The sequence below is a fragment of the Zingiber officinale genome, chromosome 8B (genome assembly GCF_018446385.1).
Source record: "Zingiber officinale cultivar Zhangliang chromosome 8B, Zo_v1.1, whole genome shotgun sequence".
NCBI classification, from domain to species: Eukaryota; Viridiplantae; Streptophyta; class Magnoliopsida; order Zingiberales; family Zingiberaceae; genus Zingiber; species Zingiber officinale.
This window is the reverse complement of record NC_056001.1, coordinates 17,294,587-17,317,682: the sequence shown is the minus strand read 5'-3', so window position 1 is coordinate 17,317,682 and position 23,096 is coordinate 17,294,587. Positions and strand designations below refer to the sequence as shown.

The 23,096-nt window shown below is 40.0% G+C and overlaps 3 protein-coding genes across 3 annotated transcripts; 2 read left to right on the top strand and 1 right to left on the bottom strand.

Moving 5' to 3' along the window:
- Window positions 1–1,362, top strand: LOC122017911 (probable GDP-L-fucose synthase 1). Its single transcript, XM_042575626.1, has one exon. The coding sequence runs from the start codon at window positions 4–6 to the stop codon at window positions 1,123–1,125; it is 1,122 nt and encodes a 373-aa protein (XP_042431560.1). The 5' UTR covers window positions 1–3; the 3' UTR covers window positions 1,126–1,362.
- Window positions 1,363–13,388: 12,026 nt separating this feature from the next.
- LOC122015149 (F-box protein SKIP1-like) lies at window positions 13,389–18,322 on the bottom strand. The gene is made up of 2 exons (XM_042571887.1): window positions 17,873–18,322; window positions 13,389–14,173 (listed from the first exon to the last, which is right to left on the bottom strand). The coding sequence occupies exons 1-2, from the start codon at window positions 18,304–18,306 to the stop codon at window positions 13,600–13,602; spliced, it is 1,008 nt and encodes a 335-aa protein (XP_042427821.1). The 5' UTR covers window positions 18,307–18,322; the 3' UTR covers window positions 13,389–13,599.
- A 3,902-nt stretch (window positions 18,323–22,224) lies between these two features.
- Window positions 22,225–23,021, top strand: LOC122014249 (early nodulin-like protein 1). Its single transcript, XM_042570421.1, has 2 exons — window positions 22,225–22,497; window positions 22,594–23,021. The coding sequence occupies exons 1-2, from the start codon at window positions 22,326–22,328 to the stop codon at window positions 22,959–22,961; spliced, it is 540 nt and encodes a 179-aa protein (XP_042426355.1). The 5' UTR covers window positions 22,225–22,325; the 3' UTR covers window positions 22,962–23,021.
- Window positions 23,022–23,096: the final 75 nt, after the last annotated feature.

The following is a 23,096-nucleotide window of genomic DNA, read 5'->3' as shown; positions in this document are numbered from 1 at the left end:
CACATGACCTTCCCCTACCCTCAAGTCTCACCCTTTGTTAAATTCCGAACCGCTGCTCGATTCTTCCCCCCGTTACCCACGCCGCCAGACTTCAGGGATTTCCTCTTGTTTACCCCTCCCTGCCTCGCTGTCATGGGTGCGGAATCAGCGGATGCCGCGGAGGTGATCCCCTCTTTCCTCTCCGACACCGCGGCGAAGGTGTTCGTCGCTGGCCAAAGAGGTCTGGTCGGATCCGCCATCCACCGCAAGCTAGTGGCGCTCGGCTTCACCAACCTCCTTCTATGCACCCACACCGATCTCGACCTCACCCGCCAAGCCGACGTCGAGGCTTTCTTCGCAGCGGAGCGCCCCCGCTACGTCATCGTCGCGGCGGCAAAGGTCGGCGGCATCCACGCGAATTCCTCCTACCCCGCCGACTTCATCGCCGTCAACCTCCAGATCCAGACCAACATCATTGACGCCGCCCTCCGCTGCGCTGGCGGCGCCGTCCGCAAGCTCCTCTTTCTTGGATCCTCCTGCATCTACCCTAAGCACGCCCCCCAGCCCATCCCGGAGTCCGCCCTTCTATCCGGCCCGCTCGAGCCGACCAACGAGTGGTACGCCATCGCCAAGATCGCCGGCATCAAGATGTGCCAGGCCTATCGCATCCAGCACGGCCTCGACGCCATCTCCTCCATGCCCACCAACCTTTACGGCCCCCAGGACAACTTCCACCCGGAGAACTCCCACGTCCTCCCGGCCCTGATCCGGCGCTTCCACAACGCCAAGGTCGCGGGTGACAAGGAAGTGGTCGTCTGGGGCACCGGCTCGCCCTTGCGCGAGTTCCTCCACGTCGATGATCTTGCTGATGCAGTGGTCTTCCTCATGGACCGGTACTCCGGCTTGGAGCACGTCAATGTTGGGAGCGGGAAGGAGGTGACCATAAAAGAGTTAGCGGAGCTGGTGAAAGAGGTGGTCGGATTTAAGGGAGAGCTCGTGTGGGACAAGACTAAGCCCGACGGTACGCCGAGGAAGCTCATGGACAGCTCGAAGCTGGCCGCAATGGGGTGGGAGGCGAAGATCCCCCTCCGCCAAGGACTGGCGGATACCTACAACTGGTATGTGGAGAATGTTGTGGAACATTAACCCTCATTCTTCGATCTATTACTGCATTTGACGCATTTCAAGAAGGAGCAATCAAAGAGTTTCAATAAGTGACAAATCCAGTGGAATTTTTTCTGACAGTAAATTCCACCAAACAAGTCATATTCAAGGCAATATTGCTAAGTAAATTTGCAAGTTATTCTATTGTCAATTAGATGCTACCTTTGAAGCTTGAAAATTCCAATGTGAAGTTTCAGAATCCACTCTTTGATGCAGTGTGGCCATAACACATCCTGTTAATGTTTCTTCTTTTTCTTCATGATCTGCTCCTTTTGATCCTTTGCTCCCCCAATTTCTTCTTCGATGCCCAAATTGTTTCTCTGCCTTTTATCTGAGATTTCCAGAACGACTTCTTTTGGATCCCTTTTATGTTTCTCCTTATCTTTCTTCTTCTTGTTCCTTTCTTCTTCCAATGCAGGTTTTGGTTCTCTTTTTTGGGTCAAGATTGCTCATTTTCTCAGTTTCAACCATCATTTTCTTCTTCTTCCCTGTATTCTCGTTCTCTGCTAACTTCACTGCAGCTTCGTAATGCTGGCCATTTGCCACGAAATTTCTGGAGCTTGTCAAATTCTTCGCACTTTTCCTCTTTTTATTACTCTTCTCTCCGTAGCTTCCATGTTCAGCTTCGAATCCTCTAAGATCTGCGTTCCCATTCGCCAAAATTGGAGTTTTCCCGATGTCTCCGTTGGACTGCGCTCTCTAGGTCTTATCATCGCCGGCTTCAGCTTTATATCTGCTCCTTGTCCTTTTCTTCCGCCCGTCCTCGTCTTTCTCCTCTGATACGGCGCATGATGATGGGGTCGGAGAGATAACGTGGTCAGAAGTCAAGTCCTCGGGACGGTCAGAAGTTAAGCCCACGAGGTAATCAAAAGTCAAGCTCGCGTGGCGGTCAGAAATCAAGCCTACATGGTGGTCAGGAGTCCGGCCTACGTGAAAGTCAAAAGTCCAGCCTACGTGACGTTCAAAGGGTCAGGTTGCAGGATGGTCTTGGTCGGGCCCAGTTCTGGGCACATGAACCTACGCGTATAGGTCGGGATGTGCAAACCAAGGATTACAAGCCAAGACCACAGGTCAGGACTTATAGTCTTGCGGCACAGGGACCAACGCGTACAGGTCGGAATATGCGTACCAAGGATTACAAAGCAGGATTTATAGACTGGCAAAACAGGATAATCAGACTAAAGTGTACAAGTCAGAATATGTAAACCAAGGATTACAGGACAAGATCGGGGACGAGACTTATAGCCTTGCGGCATAGAACATAGGGAGCCAAGCGTGTAGGTCGGGATATGCAAACTATGCAAACCAAGAATTACAGGACAGGATCACAGGTCGGGACTTATAGCCTTGCGGCACAGAACACAGGGAGCTAAGCGTGTAGATCGGGATATGCAAACCATGCAAACCAAGAATTACAGGACAAGATCATAGGTCGGGACTTATAGTCTTGCGACACAGAACACAGGGAGTCGAGCGTGTAGGTCGGAATATGCAAACCAAAAATTACAAGTCAGGAATCACATATCAGGATATACGAATTGGAATGTATACACGAAGGATATATGAATCAGGACGTACAGGTCAGGAAACACAAACTAAGGTGTACAGGTTGGGATAAGCGGAATCATACTAAGGCATACATGTCGGGACAGACGGAACATGAATAAGGCGTACAGGTCGGGATTCAGGATAAGCGGAACCAGACTAAGGCAGACAAGTCACGATAGAAGGTAAGGCAGGTCAGGAGTTCACAAGATAAGACGGTAAGGCAGGTCAGGAGTTCACAAGATAAGACATGCAGGATCGGGCTGGATGTACAGATCTGGATTTACGAAGCGACAAATATAGGTTAGCTACAGGTCTTAGCCCACAGGTCAGGGTAGGCAAGTACGAAGACCCAACCTAGGGATAATGGGCTTGAGAGGCCGCACACTACACGACAATTAAACAAGGGAATCGTAACCACCCTTCAGAGAATAATCACAGCATGTCAAGGAATATGCTAACGGTCTAGGGCTCGTTGCCCTCCCGATTCTCCCTTCGACCTATAAGAGGATGTTCCGTATCAATCATCGCCAGATAAAGCTTGACACCCGACATTCCCTGACACTCGTCAGACTTCAGAAACACCCACAGTAATATAAAATGAGAGGCTGCGTCCTTACGCAGGTACGCTCACTCGTCTTTTCGCACTTGTCTTTTACTTTTCGTTCTTTCACTGTGCTTCTGGAAAAAAATACCTGACTTGAGCGTCGGAGGGCCTGACTCGGAGACTTTTTCCCTGATTCTTGGTCTCTAATGCAGAGGCGACTTGTCTGAGTGTGCGCAAGGTCCTTACTTCATCATCTCCGTCATCACCTCCTGTCATCCGCTCGTGTAAACCCTTCCGGTGGGTGCCAGATCGACCAAGCTTCGCAACGACCTTCCGTCAACCTCGAGGACAGCGCGACCTGTCTCATCCGACTCAGCTTCCGGACGAGATCATCCTCTATCAACGACTTCTCGAGCTCAGGGCGTCTGCGAGCGGTGCATATTTCGCGGTGGAAGAGAACGAGCTCATCAAACGCGGTGGCGGCTCGGTGGACGAAAGTGGCAGCTCTGGGTGGGCAGCGTTCTGGTTGGCGGCGAAGCGGGAGCACACCACCGCGGCCTTCGAGAGGGAGATGGGCTTTGAGGAAACCACAGATCCTGCCAGGCTGCCGACCACCCTTAACGTTAACTACTCGAAAATCCAGAGCAAGGATCGGAGTAGGGAGAAAGAGCGGACCTTGGGATTAGGGTGAATTCGTTAAATTAAAAAAATAGTTGACGAACCAGACAAGGAGGATCAGTTCGGCAAGTTTTTCTCTAGCCGTTGGGGTAAGTCAAAACTTACGCTTACCGTCCAGAAATTCAGCAGCTTTATTATCATTGCACATTCCATTTAAAAAAAAAATCTATAAATAGATCGTACCTAGATGGCTAGGTCAAACGGTAGATATCTCGTGACAAATAACATTTCTCACATATGGCCACATTCAGTGATAAGACGATCTGCTGTTGTAGTAAAATTGTGCTTATCCGACGTTCGGTACAATCCGTTTCTAAATTATATATAAAAAAATAGATTATGATGTCAACTTATACACATTTTAAGCATTTTGTATAGTCTCTTCCCATATTATAGGAAGAAAAATAAATTATAAGATTAATTTATAATCGACCGTCAAATTAACTAGAGGTGGAAGGAGTTTTTTTTTCCTGATATCTTACGTCTATAAAAAATTGATCTCTTACTCCATTATAACAAGTTTATCACTCTCTGACCAGCATCTCGTGGAGACACTAATAATGCAATCCGTGTGCATTACATTCGGATCTCTTGGTCTATAATCTCGGGTCTCCTCTTGCAAGTCTCTTTTCCCATTTGCACATCGGATCACGGTTAAAATCCGATTATAATTTATTGTGATCTCCCCTTACTTCACTTTCCTATTGAGGCTATAGTTTAGGTTGGGTAGGTGACTTGAGACCATCGACGGTGGACGGGTTACCGAGCGCGGAGCAAGGGGTGTCTTGCCCATTGTTGGCGACCTTCAGTCGTCTGTCCCAATTCAAGACCTAAATGGAAATGAAAATGTAAATTTAAAGAAGATCGTAATTAATTATGACTGAATTACAACTATAATTTGATATACAAATGAGAGAAGAGACCAGGACAAGAGATCGAGCTCCGTTGGGCTTCCAGATCCTAAGAGAAAATTTCATTATACCACCGATACTTTAACTATTTTCTTAACACGTCCCTTTTCCTCTCTTATATCTCTACAAATATTATTAAAATATTTTTTTACAACACCCGGTTGCTATTATACCTCACTCGTATAAAAAATAAATCAATAATTATGAAAATATAATTGTAAAAATGATAATAATAAACTATAAAAATATTTTAATATTACCTATAAAAATATGAGGAGTTTAATGATAATAATAATAAAGGTATTAGTAGTTAAAATATAAAGAGAAAATATTTGGGCAAAAATTGAAAAGGCCACCATCATTGACGTTTTCCTCATACGGACCTCCTATTTTTCTAAAAACCAAAGTCAAATGAGTATTCTTCTAAAAAATTTAAGTGTCCATTATTCCAAAAATCTTCCTTGAATCAGCATTATTGTAGAAGTTATCAGCTTACTTCTATAATATGTAGAAGTTATCAGATAACTTTTGCAATGTATAGAAAGTCAGTAATTATCTTACGTTGTAAAAATTACATATTAATTTTTACACGTTTAATTATGATTAAATTATATTCATTAAAATATAACAAGTATCATGTAGTCCTTATTGTTTAGTCTCCTCATTAAAATATTATTTTAATCAAGTTATTACTTAAAAAATAAAAATGATATAAAATCATCATTGTAAAAGCTAGATACTAGCTTCTGCATATTATAGAGCTAGATGCTAACTTCTACATGTTGTAGAATCTAGATGCTAGCTTCATCTAGCATCTACACATTGTAGAAGAAGCTAGATAATAGCTTCTACAATGTGTAGAAGCTAGATGCAAACTTCTACATGCAAAAGCTAGTTGTTAGTTTTTACACATTGCTAACTTCTACAATTAGCTTTTACACGACTGAATGATCAGATAATGTATTTATAGAAGCTATGTTAGCTTCTACAATTGCTAACTTTTACACGGTTTAATGATCAAATAATATAAAAGTATTTTAGCCAGGTCACTTTAAAAGGGATTGCCGAAAGGGACTCATTTGATTTTTTTTTTCTTAGAAAAAAGGTGCCTATACGACGAAAACGCAAATGATAAACGCCCTTTTAATTTTTGTCCTATATATATATATATATATATACACGCTGCGATTTGTTTGTTGCGGCTGCATGCGGTGAACGAGTCATGGCGATTCCACGTCATCCGCGACAAACAAACGAGTTAAGTTGTGTAAAGGGGGAAAAATCGCATTGCAACCCTAGCAGAAGCGTCACCGCGAGGTCTCTCCTCTCGCTGCAAGCTCTCTCCTGCCACTACGAGCTCTCCCTCCCTCTCCCTCTCCCTCTCCCACCGCAGCGAGCTCTTCCTCCCAGCCGCGAGCCCTCTCCTGCCGTTGTGATCTCTCCCTCCAAAATCGCATCGCAACCCTAGTAGAAGCACCGCGACGAGCTCTCCCTCTCCTACCGCCGCGAGCTCTCCCTTCTAGCCGCGAGGTCTCTCCTGTCGCTGCGAGCTCTGTCCTACCATTGCAAGCTCTCCCTCCCTGCAGCTGCGAGCCCTCCCTCCTAGTTGCGAGCCCTCTCCTGCCGCTGCGATCTCTCCCTCCCAGTCGCGAGCTCTCCATCCCGGTACTTTGTTTGCTATGATTTTGCATGTGTCCATCGATGAAAATGAAACTATACATTATAATTCATGGTTTCTCTTACTAAATTTTCGAACTTTATGGCTAGTTTTTTTTTCCTGAACAGTGCTACATTTTTCTGCTCTAATATTGATATATCCTTGTTTATATGAGAATGTGCTCTGTAAATTGAAATAATAAGAAAATTCTAAGTTGAAAGTCCTATAGAAACAATGCAAGGTGTATAACTTAGCAGTTTTATTTATTTATCTATTGTCAAATATAATGCGAGGGCGCCTAGAAATGGAAGAACATATAGTTGATGATTAGGAATTCATTCCCCAAGTTACAGATGATCGAAAGCCAAAAATTGGAATGGAATTCTCATCTCTAGAGGATGCATATTCGTTCTATAACCAATACGCACGAGAAGCCGAATTTAGTTCAAGGAATAGCACGGACAGGAAAAATAAAATGACAAATGAAATGACCTGGAAACAAATTGTATGATTTAAAGAAGGACATACAGATTTAATGTGACACAATAAGCATCCAAACCCTCATCAACTAACAAGAGAAAGAACACATGACACAGTTAGAACGAGCTGTAAAGCAAATATTGCATTTGTCAAGAAACAGATGGAACCGGATTAGTTTGTCTGTAACTTCATAGAAGCCCATAATCATCTGCTCTCGACTCCATCAAAGGTGCATTTGCTACACTCACATTGTAGTGTTTCGGCAGCCAAAAAAGCATTGACAAAATAGTTTTCAGAGGTCAATGTACCAACTTGTCAACAAATGCGTTTATTAGAGATAGAGTATGGAGGCCCTGAACGAGTAGGTTGCACAAAAATTGATATTAGAAACTTTGAAAGAAATCTAAGGGATGAACAAAAGGGAATTGATGTTAAAACACTGATCGAGTTTTTTACAACCGAGCAAGAGAAGAATTCAGCTTTTTCCTTTGATTATGAGACTGATTCAGATAACAAATTTAGTAAGTACTTTTGGGCAAATCATGTATCAAGAAGGGCATACAGTGTATTTGGTGATACAATTGTATTTGATATGACTTATAACACCAATAAATATGGTTTGATTTTGACACTATTTGTAGGAGTTAATCATCATCATCAGATAATTCTTTTTGGTTGCAGGTTTCTTGGTGATGAGAAAATTGAGTCTTTTGTTTGGTTACTTACAAAGTTATTAGAAGTCATGTCTAAAGGTGCACCAAATATTATCATCACTAATCAGGATCCTGCTATGACAAAAGCTATTACACAGGTTTTGTCTCAAACAGTGCATCAATATTGTTTGTGGCACATATTGAATAAATTCCCAGAAAAATTAGACCCTTTGAGTTTTCGAAACCACTATCACAGCATAAATAATGTCATTGCAAATTCTACAACAACTGATGATTTTGAGAAGTCATGCGAAGAGACTATTAAGTAAGTTAACTTAGAGAAAATGATTGGTTATCATTGATGTATGAATTGTGACACAGATGGGTGCCAACATATTTTAATCATATATTTTCTGCAGTAATGTCAAGTAGCCAAAGATATGAAAGTTCACATGTATTTTTCAAGAAATATATCTCAAATAAGAACTCATTAATGGATTTTATCACACGTTTTAATATAGCACTGAGACACCAAAGACACAATGAGTTAGTTGCGGACCATATTGATATGAATGAGCATCCCAAGGTTAATACAACTTGGCCAATGGAAAGTCAAATGGTTAAGCTGTACACAAAAAAAAATGACTAGAGTTTCAAAGTGAAATAACCGAGAGTCATAATTATTATGTGCAACAGACATTTACAGGAGTTACCTTAGTGGTTTACCACGTGATGAAATTTCAAAGTTCCTCTTCCTCAAAATCAAGAGTGCTCACGCATGACAAATAAAGGGATTACATATTGTGTAGTTGCACAAAATTTGAGTTTGAGGGCATTCCATGCAGATATATGTTAGCTTTTTTTTGTATCAACCAAGTGTTTCATTTGCCTGATACGTATATACTCAAACGATGGACACGAGATGCAAAAGTTGGAGCAATATATGCTTTAGGGGAGCAAAATGTCATTGATGATCCAGATTCAGAAAGGTATTTGATGTCGAGGCACTCGAGGTTATCCTATAAAGTTTCAATGTTAGTTGATGATGCATCTTTGAGTAATGAGAGGACAACCTTCTTGGATGAACAATTCGATTGTATCTACAACAAAATTCAAGAGATGTCCATTAGTACAACATGCAGTGATAGAAGTCAAAGAAAAAAATCCATTGATGAGACTCTTGGTATTATTGATCCTTCTGTAGTAAGAACTAAGGGATGTGTGAAGAGATAATTAAAATCATCAAAGGAAAAAAATCAACATCAAATTCCAAGCTTTGTCATGGATGTGGAGATCGAGGAGTGTCGCATGACAAGCGTAACTGTCCCAATTTGCAACAAGGGTATGTGTCAATTCAATGTTTTATTTTTATTATATTTTTTCTTGCAAACAAGTTTATTTTATTATCTTTTGTATATGACAATATGTCAATTATCAGATCAATTGAAAATAATACTCATATCAGTCTTAACAATACATATGAACCGAATTTGGGATCTATAGTTGGTACTATCAAAGTTTTAATTTGTTAAATTATAGTGATTTATTGTTTATTGAGAAAATAAAATTAATAAATTATCTTTATTGTTACAGGTTCTAATAACCTACGCTAGGATGTTGTAATTATCTATGGTTGGTATATCTATTTTCATTATTTGTATGTTAGATTGGTTTAGTGCATTTCTTATATTGAGGTGTTTGTTATTTGGTTTAGTGCATTTCCTATATGTATCAATAATGATTAGAGAAACACAAGCTTTTGTTATGGAAATGGAAAGGACCTCCCTCCTTCTAATGTATGTTTTTCCTACGATTGAAGGTTAAACATTTCTATTCTTATTATTTGTATTTAACTTGATGTGTGTTTTCTTTCAGTGAATCCAGTGTTAGAGAAGATTTGCCTTGGCTCTGGTTTCGATTTGGTGTATTCCCTTTGCTCCTGTGTTAGAGAAGCTTTCACTCAACGAGAATTAGCCAATAGTTTTTTTTTTGTTTGATTATATTGTAATTGAAGAGTTGTGTTTTGATGCCAAACACTAGTCTGAATTTTATATGTTTCTTGACCCAATTGACCTATTACAGATGGATGGTTGGAATTTGTATCTATTGTGTTGTATGTCAGCAAACGATGCAAATATGAAGTTCATGATTTCTGACCAATTTAGTTTCTGGCTGTATGTTTGTTGGCTTTTGCTTCTCTATTATATGCACCTTCCTTTCTGGAAATTGCTTGTTAGCATCAGCACTTATAGTGACTAGATTGTGCCCAATGCTCACATTATAGTAGACATCAACTAACTAAAGGCAAACATGATTGACAGGTTGTTGAATGAGCTTTATATTTCTGGAATAATGATCATATCGTGACCTTGATTGCCCAAAACCTGTACAATTCAATCAAAAACCTCTAAATAAGGTACATAATTCACCAACTCAAGCCCATCATATTTGCTTGTCCACTCGTTCTAATCTCCTCTTTCAATAACCTCAATTTTCTCCCTTCCCCTCTGTTCTTCCCACAAATGCCTTTGTTCTTGTTGAAATTATACTCGTCTGATTACTCTTCATGCTCCCGTCCCTAAATGTCTTTTCTCTCTGAATTTTGTGAGTTGTATACAAACTTATGAAGGACTCAAATGTGGTGTCGAGGATGGTAATTACAACTTCTATAGTTATCGAACTTTTGATTGTTCATGGCTTTGCTTATTTTATATATATATATATATATATAAGCAAACTAGCCTATGGTTACCTGAGAAGCAATGAATGCGAGGACAACATTTCGGCTTCTTATCGCAAGAGCAAGAAAATGAATCCCTATATGTGAAGCTTGTGGAGGAGCTGGATAAATGCATACTTGGGTACTTTGCATCCCACTGGAGTCATGCTCCTTTCTTAATTACTCAAGTAATTATTAATTAATGCACATTTTAATCATCTCAATGTTTTATCAAATTGTATAGGTTTTGAGTGACGATCATGAGCACAAAATTGAAGCAACTTAATTAGAGAGACAACAATAAAATTATTGGATTTTCATACCAGTATCAACAACATAGAATTTAAACTGATGGTTTGCATCCATAATTACAAACATTTAATCAATTACATTACAAAATCAATATTATTTAACACTAACTAACAAGATGAACTAACAACACGATCAATATTACGGCTAAGAGAATCATGTTCACCATTATTGATATCCAAATAAATTTTGGTACATGGATTATTCCCGGATTGTGTTCACTTTTAATGTTGTCAGATGAACTAGTATCGGGCGTCACTCACTTTTACCATCTATGTTGCCCACATCTGTAATACTGTTTTCTAGGATTCTTGGTTGATCTAGAAACACAAACAATTATTCTTTGTCTGCAGTCCCTACATATTACAGCTTGAAATCTTGTATTGTCGATGCTGCTATGACTTGATGATGCCATGAAATAGCAACTTAATAATCAAATTTTCATTACTTAGATTAAAAAAAAAATACAACATTCTATAGAAGGAATACTGAAAGTAAATGAATTAACACAAAATTAAGCAACGTATCCACAAGTCCTACATATAATGTTGTCATTTGAATTCCTAGTGCATGTTTGATTGTTAATTTGTGTTTTTTATAGAAAGTTTCAATAGGAATATGATGCAATCAGACTATTAGAGACAACTCTCCTCTTCTATGTCTCTCCATAAAATAGATACAGTATCAAATCATAGATATGATATAGATACATTAAGCATGACCCATAGGACTCATATGATGCACCTATCCTCACCATTTATTGCCTAATTAAATTAAGAATTCAAATGAATTTTTCAATCCATAAAAAACCTAGTTAACATGATTAACAATCATAGACATGAACTTGAAGTTCACATTAGCAATCCTAAATATCCAATTTGAAGTATGCATAATGCAAAGAAAAAAAATCAACTATATACTTCAGAATCTTACAAATAGTCAATTGTGATGAATTACAATTTTCTACCTCAGAAACAACATTTACGCAAATTGCTGCATGAATTATAATGTATAGTTTAATTTTCATCGATGAACACAAAATCATAGCAAACAAATTACCGGGAGGGAGAGCTCGTGGCTGGGAGGGAGAGCTCGCGGCGAGAGCAAGGGGCTCGCAACTGGCGAGGGAGAGCTCGCGGTTGGGAGGGAGAGCTCGCGGCGGCAGGAGAGGGAGAGCTCGCGGCGGCAAGAGAGGGAGAGCTCACGGCGGTAGGAGAGGGAGATCTCGCAACGACAGGGCAGCGGCAGGGAGGGAGAGCTCGCAGCGGTAGGAGAGAGCTCGCAGCGATAGGAGAGACCTCATGGCTGGAAGGGAGAGCTCGCGGCAGCAGGAGAGGAAGACCTCGCGACGGCGCTTCTGCTAGGGTTGTGATGCAATTTTGGAGGGAGAGATCACAGCGGCAGGAGAGGGCTCACGACTGGGAGGGGGAGCTCGCGGCGGCAGGAGAGGGAGAGCTCGTAGCAGTAGGGAGGGAGAGCTCGCAGCGGTAGGAGAGAGCTCGCAGCGAGAGGAGAGACCTTGCGGCAGCGCTTCTGCTAGGGTTGTGATGCGATTTTTCCCCCTTTACGCAACTTAACTCGTTTGTTTGTCAGGGATGATGTGGAATCGCCACGACTTCTTCACCGCACGCAGCCGCAGCAAACGGACCGTAGCGTATAACTTCTGTAGCCTTCTTAATTTACTTAAATTTTATGGCATACAATGACTTACACCATATAACTTTCTTTAGTTGACACTTTATATATAGCTTGTGTCGATTAATTGTAGGAGTGATCGATCAGTTCCATGGAAATTTCTAATCAGCTACCAGAGTAAATCGAGAAATGTTCACAGCAAGCAGTCCATCAACCTAGTATTCTTAGATCAATCGCCCATTAAATAAAAATTCATCTGTTAATTCGTCAAAATTAGAACTTGATCCTTAAATACTTAGAATATTGAGAAGAAGTTCACCATTACCCGGGGGCTCATACACCGTATCACATTTATTTTATATCACATGCATTGAGATCAGATCTATAGAAGAAATCATGAAATCTACGGAATGCCAAGAAAACACTTAGGCTGCGTTTGGTAGCATGTAATCTACCTTGTAATGTAATCTAGATTACATTATAAAGTCGATTATTTTGTTTGGTTTGATTTAAAACTTGTAATGTAATGTAATCTGGATTACAAAAGATAATGAAGATTTGTAATCTGGATTACAAAGCAAATGCTATATAATCCGATTACATTACGAGGTCATTGTTTCACCAAAGTTTAAATGCCGAATATACCCCTAGTCTGTTGTCGACTGCCGTCCGTCATCGGTCGCCGACCGCCGCCAGTCGCCGCCGCCGACCGCCGCCGCCGACCGCCGGTCGCCGCCGCCGGTCGCCGCCGCCGACCGCCGCCGGTTGCCGGCCGCCGGTCGTCGCCGGCCGCCCGCAATCGGCCACCACTGTCGCTGCCAATCGTCGGCCGCCGTCCGCCACCGTTGGCCGCTGGTCGTCGCTCACCGTCGCCCGCTTGTCGTCGCCCATCGCCGCCGATTGGCGAAGACGGTGGCCTGCTGCGGCGACCGACGGTGGCTGGTTATCGATGACTGCCGCAAACTCCGACAGAGGTGTGGCGACCGCCGATAGAGGTCACAGGATATTTTTGTCATTTTATAATAATATGAATTACATTCCTTATAAAAAATAATGGATACCAAAGAAAAGAATGTAATCACCTTTGTAATCAAAGATTACATACATTATATTACCAAACGTAGTAATGTAATCAAGATTACATTACATTATATTATAAATTTGATTACATTACAAGCTAGATTACATTACACCCAACCAAACGTAGCCTTAATTCTCTTGATAGAGAGCACAAAAGCTTAGACGTTAATTAGTTACCGTCAGAGAAGTTTTTGTACAACAAGTTACAAAAGAGACTAAATACAAATACAAATATCATTAGATTATATTTGGAAAACATTTGTCTGAAACCTTTCATCATACAACCTCCAATGGCCATATCTTTCAGTATGGAACAGGGATCTTGGAATGTAGAAGTTGGGTTTGATTAGAGTCTTGAGATTCTTCAAATTGGCAGCCGCTTGCTCTATTCCTCTACTTGTCAAATTAGCACATCCGAATATATCGAAGTATTCCAGGTTTTGGCATCCCTCTGAAACTGAAATGAGGCCAGTAGCCGATAGTTTAGAAAAACGGAGTTCAACATGCGTCAACTTTGGCATGAACTTTGCAATTGTTGTAGCCTCTCTATCTCCATCTTGAGGACAGGCTCTCAAGTAGTCATGGGGAACTATACCAGAATGTTGTGAAGCATCAAGCCAGTTCAACAAGTTCCTTCGGAAAACTTTAAGGTTAGGGCAGTTCTGCCCAATCACCTCCAGCGACTTGAATGAAATTTCATAGCAGTTGCTTATGTCCAATTCGATCAGCATGGGGCAGAAAGTTGCAATCTTGAGCATTGACCTATCAGTCACACTCTGGCTACTCTTTATTGACAGGATCTGCAAATTCAGTGATCTGAAAATATATTTGAGCACAACAGGTAATAGCAACCTCCGGCTTGAAAAGAAAACTAATGTTTCAGTTAAGCAACTATTGTTGGTTTTCATTTGTAATCAATAGGAAGATAGATTGGCCAATTGCAATTGGATTGAAAGAAGATAATTGAGATTCAGCAAATAAAATGATTGTTAACCTTCTTCAGGCACGTCTGTTCTTTCTTCCAGAATTTTGAAAGTATTAGAGCATCCACATCAGTTACCCTAAATTAAATTTTTACTTTAAATTTTACATTTTGCGTTAAAAAAATATCCGCATCAGGTACCCTACTCATTCCCTAAATATACATTTTATGAATAGTAGTTCTTTAAATTTAGGGAATGGAATCCATTCCCTAAATATTAAAATATTATTTCTCTCTCCTCCCTTTAATAATAAAAAATTTCTCTCTCCTTCCACTAATAATAAAAAATTTCTCTCTCCTCTGTCTCTTTCCTCCATCTAATAATAAAAAATATGAAGGAAAGAGAAAAAATAATAAAAAAATAAATATATGATAAATTATAGGGAAACTGATGTATCATGTGATGAAAAATGGATATCTAAATCTAATAAAGTAGTTCTTTTACTTTAAATTTTAGATTTTGGATGAAGATACTGATGTGGATGGTCTTAGCTCTGGAAACCTCTATTTTTGTTTGTTCATCTTATAGACTTCACACCTCATGGAAAAACGACAAATGTACCCTCCCACAATGAGGTTCAAGAAACACATGCAAGTTCTAAATATGGTTAAATATGTGCAAAATATATATAATGTCCAAAACAAAAATCAAATAAATAAAAATTGAAAATAGGAGAATTTACTAAAACAGCATACTTGGAAACTGAAATTCCATCCGCCGAAAGATGCCCAAATGATATTACATAGATGATTAATAAGGTAATTAAATTTAAAAACTCAAATCATATTGGCTAAAAAAGATATACAGTGGATAGAGTTGAAATATGTCCAAAGTTGGAACATGTCTCGAGGTAACTTTGACGAGAAGTTACCAGTTAACTTCATAAATGAATGGATCCTCTCTCTAACCTTAATCGATATACAAAAAATAGAAAAAAAAATTACAAAAACAACTTTCATCATCAAGAAAAATATCCATAGAGAAAAATTACCTTCCTTGATCGCTCTCATTTTAAAAAATAATAATGGATCAAGGTATTAAACCAGAATTCTGTTAAAAAAAAAGAAGAAGAGTTCTTAAACGAGAAGTCTGGATGCCACGTAAAATCATACTGAAAATATTAACTGTTTCAGACTTGTATTTTATTGATCTTGAAGTGTGTATTGATTGTATTAAAGGAAATCAAACAAAACTCTCTTACGAAAGGAGCCACAAAAAGCCACGGCTTCTTGAATTTGTATGAGAACATAAATCAACCACTGGACATTCCATCTTTTGTTGGCGAAAAATAATTTTGTGACCATCATTCTTGAAGGAGTCAGTGACAATAATAATAGAGATAACCTCACCTGAGCCCAGTGAAAAACATTGAAAGTGAAAAGGCATAGAAATTGTAGATATGGCTAAATATGTGTGAAAATATGCAGTCTCCGAAATAAAACTGAATAGAATCGGAGGCAACAACTCGGAAAAATATTCTGAGTATAAAATTAATTATGCCCCAAATGATATTGAATAAATGATTTAATAAGATAATTAAATTTAAAACATGCTTGTTAACTTTATTGGAAGATTACCATTTACAATTATAAAACGAACAATCCCTAATTGATATACACAAAAAATTATAGGAACAAAACATCATCGAGCCAGGGATGAAAAGAGAACAATCTTCCTTGACTGCTTTAATTCTTAGATACCAAAAATAAGAATATATCAAGGTACGTTTGCTTCCATATTATAACAAAATTCAGGAACTTTTGAGATTCATGGGTATTGATACGACGTGCTGTGTGTGGCCCCGAAAGTAAGTGGTAGTTAGCGTCAAGGAGGCAGTCAAGGTGCGCACCCACGGGTAGACCACTCACCTTTGAGGCTTAGCTCCCCGCCCTTCAAATACAAGACCCTCAGCATGTGGCCGGTCAGCCAAAGCGACCGGCCGAACCTTCCAGAACTTAGCTCATCGCTCTTCAAGGGCAAGTCTCACAGTATACGGCTAGTCAGACAAAGATCTGAAGGACATCCTGAGTTTAGTGCCTCACTCCTTAGGGGCGCGGCCTCTCGCATATAGCCGATCAACCTAAAAGACGAATGGGCTTACAAGGCTCAGCTCCCCATCTCTCAGTACCAAGACACTTCATCATATAACCGGTTGGCCCAAGAGCCGGTTGACTTACGGGGCTCAACTCCCCATTGCTCATCGTCATGGTACTCAGCATTTAGCCGGTCGAACTTAGCGTCGGTTGAACATCCAGAGCTCAACACCTCACTCCTCAGGGGCAAGGCAACTCCTAGTATATGGCCGGTCAGTCAAAGAGTCGGTCAGCCAAAGAGTCGATCGACCCTATGGGATTTACTCCTCTTTTTTTCGTATACAAGTCTCTCAGCATACAGTCGGTCGGCTACAAGACGGTCAGATTGCCTCCTGGAGACAACATTTCAGGGACTCACAACAACCTGTCAAAGGATAACAACCACTCGTCAGGGAATATTCCATTACCATAACAAATACATACAATAGAACCTTCCTCCGAGGGTAGTCATACAACTTCTATTACTTGACATTACTTGACATATTCTAACTTCAAATATTCTCAACCGCCTTATTAATACGGAGGTTATGAAAGACAATTCATATACATGTAATGGAACCTTCCTCGAAGGGTGGCAGTACATCTTCCATTACTCGACGTATTCTGACACAAAATATTCTCTGACACCTCATTATTACAGAGGTTATGAGGGTCAGTATAAAAGGGGTCCTCTCCGTTGGCCAAGTACATTTTTACATCTTACTACGCGCACACACACGCATCTATGGTTCATTGTTTTCTCTGCTCGGCCACTGTTCTGACTTGAGCATTGAAGTGCTTGCGCCAAGGACCCCCTCCTGGCTCTTGCTTTAACATTCTATTTGCTCTCACTAGTGTGCGCATAATGGAACACTTGAGTTCATCTTCTTCCACCTCAGAGTCTTCTCACGATCAACAACAGCACCACTTGCCCAGCATGTCATCTCCCTCGATTTCAGACAGGATCAGGTATGATTTAATTTTCTTATGCTTATTGGTTTTGCCTACATATTATTTCATAGAGGATTTCCAAATCCCACCCACTTTTTTTTAACTATATGACTTATGCCAATATTTGATCAACTGGCTTTCACTTGCATGCTCAAAATAAGTACAAACATAATTAAACAAAATACCAATAGACATGGAATTGCATTTCCTAGCTGAAAGTCATTGAAACTCCAATCCTTCCATAGAATTGGAATTTGATTTCACTGTGACTTTGATCCAATGAAGTATCGTTTTGACAAAATATGCTTTGACATTAACATGGAAAAGTAACAATCATTTTACAGGAAAATAAATAAATGAAATCCTTTTATGAAAACCAGCTAGTTAGTTTAAATGCAAGAATCCCCAAATTCTGTTTTTTTTTGCTTAAATAATTCAAATCTGACAGTAAAATATGATTAATTTGGGAAAAAAAATAGATAAAAGAGGAAGATAAAGTATTAATTCACCTTTCCGCAGCGAAGCAGAGCGCGTCATCGGAGCAGTGGCGCACTCGAATCTCCTGCATCCATCCGTCCGCCCACTCGGCAGCGGAGCGAAGCATAGCGTCGACGCGGCGTTGGAACGCCGGCGTCCACCACCCGGCGGATTCAATGCGTCCGGATCCGGCGAATTCGAAGGCAGGCTCGAGATCGAGAGAGGAGAAGAGGGATGGATCGAGCGCAGCGTCGAGCCAAGACCGGCAAACGAGCATCGCCCCCTTCCAGCGATCCTCTAAGGAAAGCCTGCGGAACACGTTTGTGAGGCACACCGGCGTCAGCTCCGACCAGTCACGGCTCTCCTCCTTCGCCCCTCCGCCGCCTTCGGTGCCCTCTGCCATGTGGCCTGCCTGGCTGCTTCCTTGGGCGGACCGCACCAGGTCGCGTAAACCAAACGTTGGCATCGCCACACAAATAGATGGATAGATTATAGAAAATGTAAAATATTATAAAAATTTATAACAAAATCATTTTAAATTCAGAGCATTTACTTTTCTTTTAATCTAATATGATGTGATGATAAGGAGGGGTCCATCTTGAAAAAAGTCTTCATCATAATGGAGGTCAAAGTCAAGACGGTCAACGCCTCCTATCACTGGTTGGACGAGCGAGTGGTTCGTCTGATTGAGATATGAAAGATCTGATCCGACATCATTACTAGCTCGCCCACCAGCTGAGTTAAGACGCTTAAGACAAGAATGAACGCAAGTGTCTGCGGAAGTAGGCCGAGCAGCCACTCCGCTCGACCTTACATCAATACCCAGATCAGTAGAGTAGAGTCATAGCTTAACAGACTACACGCGGACAACATTACTATAGTCGAGCGACTATCCCGCTCGGTCAAGATGCACGTGCAGCAACCAGACAGTAGAAGTGTCGGCCAAACGACTACCCCGCTCGGCCAAGAAGTAAATTCATCAGCCATATAATGGAGACTCCAGCCGAGTCATTCCACTCGGCCCAGGAATGGACGACACATGGACAGGAAACTTCCAACTGAGCGGCTATTCCGTTTGGACGAGGAACAGATAGCAGGATATCCTTCAACATCCTTTTGGGAGTGAGTGCCTCCGACGGGCGGCATGGTCAGACAGAGAATCGAACGGCGGAAGCTTGCACTGTCACATCAGAGATATGTTCAACCCATTAAGTTATGTACTGTGTCAAGGACACTTTACTGACATACCTCTTCAGGGAAAGCTTGAGATTGCATATCTGCTTTAAGAAGCGTGCACACACGCTACAGGAGCTCCATATAAAGGGAGACCAGGCATCAACGGAGGTATGCTTTTCTCGCGATCTCTACAGTTGCTCTACTGTTTCCTTTGCTTCTTGCTTCGCTGGAGATTGACTTAAGTGTCGAAGGGTCATCGTCGGAGATCTTTTCCCTAGCTCGACACTGACGTTACTTGTGTTGCAGGCAGAAACAAAATCCCTTGGAGGTTAGCAGAAACACCACGTCTCCAGTATCCATTTCCCCAACTTTCGAACAGGATCATAATCTATACAATATTTAAATTTTTTAGGTCAATAATAAAAACAACATCCAAATTAACAAAAAGCACTTCTTTTTCTAAAAAAAATCTAAGACTTACTTTTCAACCATTTACATTATAGCATTGGCCTTACTGAGATACAATATAGATAGAAACGGTCACAAAGAAGATATGACAGAAACATGTCATCATTATATAGGTTGTTACTGTTCTTTCAAAGTCTAGGGGAAAACATCAATTTTCATAGAATTAAATACTAAATCTAACTACTACTTTCAGCATTTTAACACATCTATCTTGGACTTTAGATATGCCAGTACTAAGCATGTGCTTATCCTTATAGCAAATAAGTAACCTGTAAGTCTTCTTTTAATTCAACAATTAGGATGTAAATTCACGTTTCCACCTCTACTACATTAAGTCAGCTCGTTACCACCTCACCAATAATTGAGCCAAAAGTGGGTTTTATTTATCCTAAGTCATAAACCTAAACACAATCTACTTTCAAAAATATTACTGTAAGTTGCCAAACTTGTATCCACGGGCGGAGCCAGTCCAGGACATTTACTCGGGCTGTGGGCCACAAGTGCAGACGCTGGCTGGCGCTGACACAGGCATCACCCGGCTTAATCTTTTATTTTTTTTTAAAAAAATATTCCTCTTTAAATCATCTTTCCACCATGATTGAACCTCAGTTTATATAGCCTAGGTAGCCATCAAGGTGTCTCCACCCTTGCTTGTATCCTACAGGGAGAAGGATGCAACATATATTTGACTCAGATGGTCCTAGAAGTTGATATCCTATCTCGTTGAAGAATTATGATTCCATATATTCTAAAGGATTTGACACAATTTGCTAAGATTTAAAATTAAAATATAAAATCCAATAAATTCATAGATTTAGTAGGCCGAATTCATATTTTAAACTTAAAAATTTTAATCTTTTATATATATATAATTAATCATAATATGCTATGTGTCACACAGTGCACGATTGTACATGTGCAGTATATCAAATTTTTTTTTTTATTATTTTTTATAGATTTTGAATTAAAAAAATTATTATTATTTTATATAAATCCCTAATACATCACTATATCCCCTAAATATATTATAATACTCTATAAATATTTAAATTTATTTTATTTTTTATTTTTTTACTAAATACTACAATCCAATTGGGAAGCTTGAACCCTAAAGATAAAATCTTAAAAAAAATTAACTTAAAAATTATAACCTAATTAGGAAGCATCAATCTTAAAATAAAATCTTAAAAAATATTTTAATCAATATTTTTAAATAACAGACTATATCTATTTTTTAAGATTTTAAATTTTAAAAAAATCAATATTTCCATATATAAATTCCTAATTTATTAATATATTCCTTAAATATATTACAATACTCTGTAAATATTTAAATTTATTTTTATTTTTGATAAAATCTTTAAAAAAATAATTTATAAATTATAATTCAATTGGGAAATATGAACCCTAGAAATAAAATTTTTTAAAAATATTTTAATTAATTTTATAATTTAAAATTTTAAAAAATAATTAAAAAGAAAAAAAGCAAAGCAAAACTGATATGATGCACAGCGCGGACAGTCAAAATACTGTGCACATGTGTTTATATATATATAATTTTTTGGATTCGTGGGCGGACTTACCTAACTTGTTTTGAGTTCGATCGGATTGGAGATTTTTTAATTTGTCAAAATAACAGGTCGACCCATCTCGCTAAATGTTCGGCCTGCAAGAGGCTAACCCTCCTTGTCACAAGTCAACTCATCTAATAGCTCTAATGGCAGAACGGCGATGAAAACCTAAGATCAACTCTTGTCTTACTCCGAAAGAATATCATACATTTATCATCTCGTCAACTTCCGGGGACATAAGCATCTCTATCATGATTTTATTTTGAAAATACTCTTGAATTCAACAATATAGTAGAAGTTATCAATTAACTTTTACAGTTTGCAGAAGCCAACAGACAGCTACTACATATTGTGAAAGTTATACGTTAGCTTCTAGACGATCGATCATGATTAAATTATATTTATTTGAAATATAATGAGTATCATTTGGTTTGTTCATTGAAATAATATTTTATTATATTAAAAAAATTAAAATCAAAATGATATAAAGTTATCATGATAAAAAACTCAACTAACTTCTACACGTACTGAGACGGAGTCAGAAATTTCATATCGAAAGGACGAAATGTAAGTATTTATATTGAGGAGAGACGATCATATCATTACCTTCCATTCACCTCTCTTTCACCTCCTATTCCTATATCCAATATATTTTTTATACTTAAAAATTGAAGAGAGACGGTCGTCGTCATCGCCTCCTGACTTCTTCATGTACACGTAGAAACTAATTAGATATTGTAGAAGCTACATGTACACTTTTGATAATGATCATTTGAAATGTAATAAATATCTAATTATTTAACTAAAAATTATTTAGATTATAACTCATGTTGTAAAAATTAACGAGTTGCTTCTATAAATGATAGAAGCAACATCCAGCCCCTCACTTTAATTTAAATAGATTATTCATTTGATTTTAATAATAATAATAAAATATGATATCCAAAATATAAATGATGGATCTCATTTAATTTTTGCCGAATTTTTTACTACCACATACGTTTTCTTTCTTTCAGAAAAATCCAAACAATGTATACGTTGTGAAGATCCATCTGATTCCGGAATCCAATAAATGAACTCGACCGTTGCTGCCGTGGCACGCCCAAACAGAAATCCCACATCTGGCTTCCCTTCCTCATTCCAACGGCTACTTTCTTCTTCCCCCCTCGCTATAAATTTCCGGCGCCGTCGCCATCGCCGCCCTCAACTCAACTCAACCTGCAGCTTCCACTTCTCTCACACACTCTCTGCAGATTGCGAACTGTCCTCCATGGCTTCTTCTCTTATCTTGTCCATCGCTCTCCTCCTCGCCATCACCAGCTCAGAAGCCAAAGAGTTCTTGGTGGGAGGCGCCGACAATGCCTGGCAGATCCCTCCTAACACCACCGACTCCCTCAATCAGTGGGCCGAGAAGAACCGGTTCCAAGTCGGTGACTCCCTCGGTAATCCAATCTCTTTCCACCATTTCCACCTCGAAAGATAATTTCCTTGAAAAATGGAAGTCGAGAAATCTAACAAAGTTTAACACTTTAATGCAGTATGGAAGTACGATCCGGCGAAGGACTCGGTGCTGGAGGTGACACGGGAGGCGTACTTGAGCTGCGACAGGTCGCGGCCGTTAGCGGAGCACAAGGAAGGCGCATCCACGGTGGAGTTGAGACGGTCGGGGGCGTACTACTTCATCAGCGGCGCGGCGGGGGCCTGTGAGGAGGGGCAGAGGCTCATCGTGGTGGTCATGTCGGATCGCCACTCGCTCCGCGCGCGGCTGGCGTCGCCGGCAATGGCTCCCTCCGAGTACGAGGGCCCGGCTGTAGCGCCCACCAGCGGCGCCGGGAAACGAGGGGGAGCGATCGCCGCCGCCGCCGCCGCCATGGTGGCGTTGAGCGGGTCTGTTTTTATGCTGTAATCACACAGATGGTTTGTGATCAACCATTGATTTTATAAAATTAAAACTATTTTGGAGATATATATAAAAAGGATCCGTGAGAAAAAGAACCCCGTTTAAGCATTAAAACAAATGAGGGCACACTTTGTGAGACTT

Excerpts from the sequence above, each read along its gene's own strand:
- LOC122017911 (XM_042575626.1), top strand. The coding sequence starts at position 4 with ATGACCTTCCCCTACCCTCAAGTCTCACCCTTTGTTAAATTCCGAACC.
- LOC122015149 (XM_042571887.1), bottom strand. The coding sequence starts at position 18,306 with ATGCCAACGTTTGGTTTACGCGACCTGGTGCGGTCCGCCCAAGGAAGC. Across the intron at positions 14,174-17,872 it reads CTCTGCTTCGCTGCGGAAAG|ATCACTGAATTTGCAGATCC; the intron begins GTGAATTAATAC and ends ATATATTTTCAG.
- LOC122014249 (XM_042570421.1), top strand. The coding sequence starts at position 22,326 with ATGGCTTCTTCTCTTATCTTGTCCATCGCTCTCCTCCTCGCCATCACC. Across the intron at positions 22,498-22,593 it reads CCAAGTCGGTGACTCCCTCG|TATGGAAGTACGATCCGGCG; the intron begins GTAATCCAATCT and ends ACTTTAATGCAG.